The sequence below is a fragment of the Rhamphochromis longiceps genome, linkage group LG8 (genome assembly GCF_057381845.1).
Source record: "Rhamphochromis longiceps isolate RC_006_pf linkage group LG8, R_longiceps_female_GT1.1, whole genome shotgun sequence".
In the NCBI taxonomy this organism is placed as follows: domain Eukaryota; kingdom Metazoa; phylum Chordata; class Actinopteri; order Cichliformes; family Cichlidae; genus Rhamphochromis; species Rhamphochromis longiceps.
The window spans coordinates 8,842,923-8,852,353 of record NC_140564.1 but is presented as its reverse complement, the minus strand read 5'-3'; the positions used below and the strand labels follow the sequence as shown (position 1 = coordinate 8,852,353).

Below are 9,431 nucleotides of genomic sequence, written 5' to 3'. Positions count from 1 at the left end.
ACGTAAAATGTTCAAAAATAACCCAGGAGCCTAGAATACATTGTGATTCAACGCCTGGAAGAACACTGCAAACAGAGGTTCTTAGACTTGTGAGGAGTCCTGACAAAGATAGTATTATTTTGTTGTTGTTTTGGGGATTTTTTCTTTTCAAATACCTGCCAGACAAAGTCCCTCTTCTCTAGACCTAGCATGTTACAAAGATGAAGGACAGAGAAATGGCTCACTCATTCCAAATATCACCCACCTCACCAACACAGCAGTGACATTAGACCTACTAGCCACTGACCATTGCTGTTGTGTGTTGCATTCTTCTTTTTCTTCTTCTTCCAGTATTGTTCCAATTCAATTCAATTCAATTCTATTGATATAGCGCCAAATCACAACAAAAGTCGCCTCAAGGCGCTTCATAGATACAGAGAAAAACCCAACAATCATATGACCCCCTATGAGCAAGCACTTTGGCGACAGTGGGAAGGAAAAACTCCCTTTTAACAGGAAGAAACCTCCGGCAGAACCAGGCTCAGGGAGGGGCGGGGCCATCTGCTGCGACCGGTTGGGGTGAGAGAAGGAAGACAGGATAAAAGACATGCTGTGGAAGAGAGACAGAGGTTAATAACAGATATGATTCAATGCAGAGAGGTCTATCAACACATAGTGAGTGAGAAAGGTGACTGGAAAGGAAGAACTCAATGCATCATGGGAATCCCCCGGCAGCCTACGTCTATTGCAGCATAACTAAGGGAGGATTCAGGGTCACCTGGTCCAGCCCTAACTATATGCTTTAGCAAAAAGGAAAGTTTTAAGCCTAATCTTGAAAGTAGAGATAGTGTCTGTCTCCTGAATCCAAACTGGAAGCTGGTTCCACAGAAGAGGGGCCTGAAAACTGAAGGCTCTGCCTCCCATTCTACTTTTAAATACTCTAGGAACAACAAGTAGGCCTGCAGAGCGAGAGCGAAGTGCTCTAATAGGGTGATATGGTACTACAAGTCATTAAGATAAGATGGGGCCTGATTATTTAAGACCTTGCATGTGAGGAGCAGGATTTTGAATTCAATTCTGGATTTAACAGGAAGCCAATGAAGGGAAGCCAAAACAGGAGAAACATGCTCTCTCTTTCTAGTCCCTGTCAGGACTCTTGCTGCAGCATTTTGGATTAGCTGAAGGCTTTTCAGTGAGTTTTTTGGACATCCTGATAATAATGAATTGCAGTCGTCCAGCCTGGAAGTAATAAATGCATGAACTAGTTTTTCAGCGTCACTCTGAGACAGGATATTTCTAATTTTAGAGATGTTGCGCAAATGGAAGAAAGCAGTCTTACATATTTGTTTAATATGTGCGTTGAAGGACATGTCCTGGTCAAAAATGACTCCAAGGTTCCTCACAGTGTTACTGGAGGCCAAGGTAATGCCATCCAGAGTAAGAATCTGGTTAGATACCATATTTCTAGGCTTTTCAGGGCCGAGTACAATAACCTCAGTTTTATCTGAATTAAGAAGCAGAAAGTTAGCGGCCACCCAGGTCTTTATGTCTTTAAGACATTCCTGCAGTTTAACTAATTGGTGTGTGTTATCTGGCTTCATGGATATATAGAGCTGGGTGTCATCTGCATAGCAGTGAAAATTTATGCTGTGTCTTCTAATGATACTGCCTAAGGGAAACATGTATAGTGTAAACAGAACTGGTCCTAGCACTGAACCCTGTGGAACTCCATAATTAATCTCAGTGTCTGAAGAGGACTCGCCATTTACATGTTCCATCTTCATCCTTGGTGTGGCTGTTGTTCTCCTGCTGTTACCTTGCAAGTGAGAGTACACCTTGGATAGTTCAGTGGCTACATGTGTCTAAAATCAAGCACCTAGCCATGCACACTTATTCTACAACCATTTGTAAAAGAATGGGTGGTTCTCAGGAGCAGTGAATTCCAGCATGGTACTGTGAAAGGATGCCACTAGTGAAACAAAAATCAGTGGTCATTACAATTTGCATATTAATAATCAAGAAACTGATCTCACAGCCCATTGTTCACCAGTGGTGTTAGTTTCAGTCATTATGCAGATGTACTCTTTATAAGGTTGGGGAAACCTGCTGACACTGAAGAAGTCACTTTGGATAAGTGACAAAATGTTTCTCCCAATGAACAGAATCAACTTTTTGGGATTTCCTTACCTGGATGATTGAGCATGCATCAAGACATTAATTGAACCAATTAAATTAATCAAAATCCTTTTTCTTGAATTTCCAGTTTTCATTATGTAATGTCTTTAATTCATCAACAGCAGGTCATTTATCCAGAAAAACATGCTTCCGATAAACAGTTCTGTCAGTGAATGTTTTCAAACATTCATTCCCGCTCTGAAGTTGATACCCTATCCTTCTAGAGTCACACGAGGTGCGTTGGTTCTCAGCTTTATTTCAGATGCTGGCACACTGCTCCCAGTTTGCTCCGAGGACCACTCCAACATGAGTGATCTCACACTTGAGATGGGATGCAATCTGTCTTTTCCCAGGGCTCTTTGTCTAATACTACTAATTAGAGAAAGAGAGAAAAGGGTCAGTCCTCTCTGTGTGTTCTTTGTATACACCCCCCCTCCTCTCTCTACTCCTCTCACTCTACCAATTACTGTCTTCTGCCCTCAGCTGAATGTCTCTATCCAGCTTATGCAGTGAGCTAAACATAAAATGGCTTCAGTAAACACTCAGGAGACCGCGTGCCATTCTTCGGAGCTTTACTGATCCTTATTTTCCTTTTTTGTAAAACTGTAATAACAGAAACAGAATACAGTGTATTCACTCTCCATACAAATACACAAAGATTACATTAAATATTGTTGACTTATGTAAACAGTCACTACACAATCAAGAGATACAGAGATGGTAAGAGATACAGCTAACACCACATGCTGGTATGCTTCATGTTAGCAGGCTAAACAAAGGGCTAACAGCTAGCTTGTGGTAGTAATGTAACAAACTCGCTAAACACACAAGAAGCTCATTACTTTGCTGAACAAGGTACTAATAAGTGGGAACAATAAACCGTTTTGCCACACTTACAGATTATGCCTTTTCAAGGGCGTCAGATGCAGGAATTTACAGAGACACAGCCAAATGGACCTTCCCTGTCGAGCGCTGGGAGAAAACCACTGCTTGCGCTCTAACATGGTGCTACCCTGTCAACCCACTAGATGGCAGGCTTTGCCCAGACAAGATCAGGAATAAACATATTTTCTGACATGTTGCAACAGTTAATTACAGAACGAATGATTATGACCCGCCATATAACAAACTTATAAAAAACATGCCTTAGAAATAACAGGAGGGACAGAATACTCCCCGCCTGACGTCTGCAGGACGTCACACCAACTAAAGCTGAATCCCACTATTACAAAGGATATTAAGAGTCTTTCAGACTTAGCTCTTAGGTACCAACAAGACGACTTCACTGATGGGTCTCAGGTACACTCTACATTCGCCACTGCGGATGATCTTGACTTCAATCTTCCTTACTCTGCCATCTTGACTGGGGAAGGTCTTTGTGACTAGCCCTAGTGGCCAGTCAATCCTGTTTTCTTGTCCCTCTTTGAGCAGGACCACATCTCCAATTTGTAGATTGGGCTTTGATGCCCTCCACTTGCGACGACCCTGTAGTCCGCTGAGGTACTCTCTCCTCCATCGTCCCCAGAAGATGTTGGCTAGGTACTGTACACGTCTCCATTGCGCTCTAAACAGGTCCTGATCGTGGAACTGACCTGGTGGTACTGGGGGCGCACCAACCTTTTGTGTGAGTAGCATGGCAGGAGTGAGAATCTCAGGATGCTCTGAGTCAGCAGAAACTGTGGTAAGTGGCCTTGAGTTGACTATTGCAGTGACCTCCGACATGAATGTCACTAACACCTCATGTGTGAGCTTTGCATTTCCGTGCTGCAGCAGCATTACGTCAAGGATCCGCCGACTGACGCCAATCATGCGCTCCCAAGATCCAGCCATGTGCGATGCATGTGGAGGGTTAAATTGCCACTCACAGCTTCTGTCTCCAAGATACTTGTTGATTTTGTCGTTATGACAACCCTTCTTGTCGATTTGGAGTTCTCTGCAAGCACTCACAAAGTTTGTGCCGCAGTCGGATCTGAGTAGTTTAACAGCACCTCGCATGGCAACGAAACGGCGCAGAGCATTAATGAAAGATGAAGTGTCCATTGCTTCTATCACTTCGATATGTATGGCACGAGTGCTCATACACGTAAAGATCACTGCCCATCTCTTGGCCTCTGCTTGACCTCCTCGTGTCTTTCTGACTGTAACAGGCCACGGACCAAAAACATCTAGGCCCACACACGTGAAAGGAGGGTCTGTACACATTCTGTCTTCTGGTAGATCTGACATGATCTGCTCTTGTTGCTTGCCCCTTAATCTGCGGCATATGACACAGTTGAAGATGACACTACTGACGGCTCTTTTCCCACCCACAATCCAAAAACCTGCAGCTCTGATTGCACCTTCGGTGAAGTGTCTGCCCTGATGACATACTTGTGCGTGAAAGTGTCTGATTATGAGCTGGGTTATGTGGTGTTTACTGGGAATGAGCATGGGGTGTGTCTCATCTGTTGACAGTTGAGCTCTTGCGAGCCGGCCACCGACCCTAAGGACTGCATCAGCGTCTATGTAAGGACTCAGCTTGCTAAGTGGACTTTGTGTGCGAATGGACTCACTCTGCTCCATGCGCTTGATGTCATCCGCATACACCTCTTTTTGAACTGCACGAATGATAGTAACCTTGGCCTGCTGGAGCTGTTCTTCTGTAGCATAGTTGTTGCACTTGTGCCATCCACGACATGTGCTCTCTGTTTCACCTTTAAACGACTCGGCAATGTGCAGCAGTCTGGCAATAGTTTTTAGCAGACGACTCCAATTTGAGAATCTCTCGAACCTTGTGGTCCCGAGCTCTTTTTTTGACAGAAAGGTGGCACAGGATACGATATCTGGGCGCAGCTCAGTGTCGTTTTCAGGGCAAACAAGGTCAAAAGGTTCTTTCTGTATTTGTCGTTGGCCTGAATCTGTAAGGAAGGCAGGTCCGCTAAGCCATGTAGAGTGAGACAGATGCTCAGCGGGCAGTGCTCGTGTGGCATGGTCAGCTGGGTTTAGCTGTGTGGGTACGTAATGCCATTGGTGGGTCTGGGTAGAACGCCTAATGCGCTCCACACGGTTATGCACATACACATAAAAGCGTCTTTTTTCATTGAAAATATATCCAAGGACCACCTTCGAGTCGGTGTAGAAGTTCACCTCATCGATAGTAGTGTGAAGCTCCTGCTGGACCATTTCCGCCACTTCTACAGCCAGCACAGCAGCACAAAGTTCCAGTCTTGGAATTGTGATGTCTGGTTTTGGAGCCAGCCTGGCCTTTCCAAGAAGAAACCCAACTTCACTGAGCCCATTGCCTGCTGTGAGTTTCAGGTAAGCGACGGCTCCAACCGCTTTTGTGGATGCATCACAAAAAACATGCATTTCTTTTCTCTGAGATTCAGATAGTGAGATGGATGTATACATGCGGGAGATCTTGAGCTGTTGTAAGTGCTTTAGGGAATCTTTCCATTGTTGCCACTTGTCCTGTTTCTCCCTCGGCAGCGGTGCATCCCATTCGCTAATGTCCATAGAGATCTCTCTCAGAATGGAGCGGCCTTCGATGCTGACTGGCACAGCGAAGCCGAGTGGGTCATACAAACTGTTGATGACTGACAATACACCACGTTTGGTGAAAGGCCTGTCATTGATTTCAACTTGAAATGACAATTGGTCTGTCGACAGGTCCCAGCCTAACCCAAGGCTGCGTTGCATGAGTGGGGCGTGTTGTCCACGTTGGAGTTCCTGCGGGCCTGTGGCTAGATCTTCACTTGGGAAGGCACTGACGACTACAGGGCTGTTGGATGAGATCTTGTGAAGGCGGATGTTAGACTGAGCCAGCATCCTTTGTGTTCTGTGAAGGACGTCAATCGCCTGGGTCTCAGAGGGAAATGACTTTAGCCCATCATCTACATAAAAATGGCGCTCAATAAATTCCCTTACATCACTGCCATATTCTTTCTCTCCTTCCACAGCAGTCTTCTTGAGTCCATAGATGGCAACTGAGGGGGACGGGCAATTCCCAAAAACATGGACTGTCATGTGAAACTCGTCCACTTCTCCATCGAGGTCGTGATCGCGGAACCACAGGAAACGCAGATAATCACGATGGTCCTCTCTGACCGTGAAGTTGTGAAACATCTGCTCCACGTCAGCCATCACAGCATGTGGGTCACCTCGGAATCTGAGAAGCACGCCCACAAGGCTGTTATTGAGATCTGGGCCTTTACACAGTACTTGATTCAGAGACACATTTTCGAACTGGGCGCTTGAATCGAAGACTATTCTGATTTTTGCTGGCTTTTGGGGGTGGTAAACACCAAAGTGTGGGAGATACCAGCATTCTTGGTGGGGTTTGAGAGGGGGTGCCCTTTCTGCATGACCTTTGTCGAAGATCCTTTTCATAAACTCCACATAATGATCTTTCATCTCCGTCTTTCTCTTTAATGTCTTCCGTAGGGACATGAGGCGGTTGAGAGCCTGCTCTCAGTTGTTGGGTAAGCGACGTCGGGGATGACGAAAGGGCAGGGGGGCGACCCAGTTATTTGCATCATCTTTAGCAAACTCTTTGTGCATAATGTTCAGAAACGTCTTATCTTCTGCAGAGAGTGCCATTTTCTCATCATCAGTAGTTTGTTGAAAGATGTGTTTGCCCAGTTCATCTTTGACCTGTGTGCTCTCAAAAAGGGGGCATTCTTCTGTGATCTTCACTTTTGTGTAGATTCTGTTGCCACAGGGAGAGAGAAAACTGGGGCGGCCATTATCCAGTATGTTAGTCTTGTAGGAGTTCAATGTGGGTCTGTGAGCTCCCGAGAGGCAAACATCCCCAACAATTACCCATCCAAGATCAAGCTTTTGGACATAAGGTGCTTCATTGGGCCCATTTGCCTGGCGTCGAACCTTGTGAGCCTGAATTACATCACGGCCTAAGAGGAGGAGAATATCTGCCTCTGGATCAAGAGGGGGTATTTGTGCAGCTATGTGAGCTAGGTGATGATGAGCAGCTGCAGCTTCTGGGGTGGGTATCTCACTCCTGTTGTCAGGAATCTGATTACACTCTGTCAGTGTTGGTAGTGGTATGGACACTTTTCCGTCCACACCCTCAATGACAAAGCCGTGAGCTCTACGGCCTGTTTTGTTCGTTGTGCCAGAGCATGTTTTCATTGTGTATGGAAAGGCTTCACCATGTACATTAAACATGTCAAAAAAGGGAGAACGAGCCAGTGACACATTACTTTGGTCGTCTAAAATTGCGTACATTTTCGTTTTCATTTGAGGGGCTGTGCTGTGATATACTTTCACCATGCAAATTTTAGAACAAGACCGTCCTTGTTGTCCCTGTCCACATACCTCAGTGCAGTTAGATGTAGTCACTGTGGAGCTCGGGATGTCTGGCTCCCCGCCGTGTGCCTCTGGTGTAGAATCAAAGCTCCCACTTCTCCAAGGGGGTGGCCCGGCATGCATGGCGGAGATGTGGGTATCGCTTTTGCACTCCAGACAACGAATATCAGCTTTACAGTCTTTGGCCCTGTGTTCTGTTGATGAGAGACACTTGTAACAGATCGAAAGCCCTTTGAGCAGACTTTTCCGCTCATCCAGTGTTTTCATCCTAAACCCTCTACATTTTGCAAGTGAATGGGGCTTCATGTGTACTGGACACCGTTTGTCGGGATCAAGAGAGTGAGTGTTAGATTTGTTGCTGGGTGTGCCAACCTGTGTTTTGTTTGCTGTTAGCGGGGCTCTAAAATGTGATTGTCTCACCAGTGGCCTTTCTATCCTCATGTGCCCAGTGCTGTAATTTTGTAGGATAAAGCTGGGGTCAGTTTTCATTTCAGCATTGCTATTTACGAACTGGACAAAGTAGGAGAAAGGCGGATAGTGCACTCTGTGTTCTTTCTTATACTTGGACCCCTGTTTGATCCATGACTCTTGCAGGGTATGTGGGAGTTTTTCCACAATTGGGTTTATGCCTCTTGGAGTGTCAAGAAAGCTGAGGCCTGGCAGATATCCTTCGTTTTTTGCTGCTTCAAGTTCCAGGAGGAGATCTGCAAGTTCCTGTAGAAGGTGATTGTCTCTCGGAGTAACTCTGGGAAAGCTCTCTAGGCGTTTGAACAGAGAAGCTTCAATAACTTCTGATGAGCCATAAATCCTGTCTAGCCTTTGCCATAAACGCTGAAGACCTGTTTCTGGATTGTTAACATGGACAGCCCTGATTCTCAGAGCATGCTGGAGAGACTCCCCACTAAGCCACTTAGTGAGCAGATCGAGTTCTTCACTGCACTTTAGGTTTAAATCTTCAGTGGCATTGTGAAACGTAGATCTCCATGCTAGATAAGTCTCTGGCTTGTTATCAAACACTGTCAGTCCTGCTGTCAGTAGGTCACGACGCGAGAGGAGGGCAGCGAGGTCTGATACATCTGCTTGTCGTTGTGGTTTGGCTGCTCCAACATAGTTGGACCAATGGGGAGGTGGAAGTTTGGGCTGCCAAACAGGTGGAGAACTGGGGGGGTACCCACGCGCAGCTGCTGCTGATATGTCCGGCCCTGTAGTGTGGGTGTTGTCTAAGTCACATTTTTGCTCTCTACTGTGTTTTGACTCACCTTCCATATTAGTGTTATTGTGGAAGTGGGTATCTACATACTCTTGAGTGCGGCTGACAGCCGCAGCTATTGTGACAGGAATGTCTGGTGGCTTCACAGACTCTGCTTGGTCCAGAACTGCAGCCTCTAGGACCCTTGCAGCTGCAAGTGCTGCTTCTGCTTCTCCCTCCTGCTTCAGAGCATTTAGCGCTGCCTCCATCCGGGCCTTTTCGACCTCCATGTCTATTTGGCGTTTGGCATATTCTGCTCTTGCTCGAGCAGCTTCGGCTTCAGCTCGTGCTCGTGCTGCAGCAAGGCTTGCTGCTGAGCTGTTTGACCGGCGTGAAGCTGCTGAGCTGTTTGACCGGCGTGAAGCTGCTGATCTGCATTCCGACCTGACTTCCAGCTGTGAAAGCTGCGAGGTGTCCCCGTGGTTGGACATGATTGCTGTCGCTGGAGTGTCTCAGGATCCTGGCAGTGCACTTGATGCGTGGACAATCTTTTTACTCTTCTGCCCTCAGCTGAATGTCTCTATCCAGCTTATGCAGTGAGCTAAACATAAAATGGCTTCAGTAAACACTCAGGAGACCGCGTGCCATTCTTCGGAGCTTTACTGTTCCTTATTTTCCTTTTTTGTAAAACTGTAATAACAGAAACAGAATACAGTGTATTCACTCTCCATACAAATACACAAAGATTACATTAAATATTGTTGACTTATGTAAACAGTCACTA

At 46.1% G+C, this 9,431-nt stretch overlaps 1 protein-coding gene across 1 annotated transcript; it reads right to left on the bottom strand.

Moving 5' to 3' along the window:
• Positions 1 to 2,242: 2,242 nt before the first annotated feature.
• LOC146663054 (uncharacterized) lies at positions 2,243 to 6,582 on the bottom strand. The gene is made up of 2 exons (XM_085415644.1): positions 3,052 to 6,582; positions 2,243 to 2,757 (listed from the first exon to the last, which is right to left on the bottom strand). Exon 1 carries the CDS (start codon positions 6,580 to 6,582, stop codon positions 3,409 to 3,411), a length of 3,174 nt encoding a protein of 1,057 aa, XP_085271770.1. The 3' UTR covers positions 2,243 to 2,757; positions 3,052 to 3,408.
• Between the last annotated feature and the right edge of the window lie 2,849 nt (positions 6,583 to 9,431).

Excerpts from the sequence above, each read along its gene's own strand:
- LOC146663054 (XM_085415644.1), bottom strand. The coding sequence starts at position 6,582 with ATGTCCCTACGGAAGACATTAAAGAGAAAGACGGAGATGAAAGATCAT.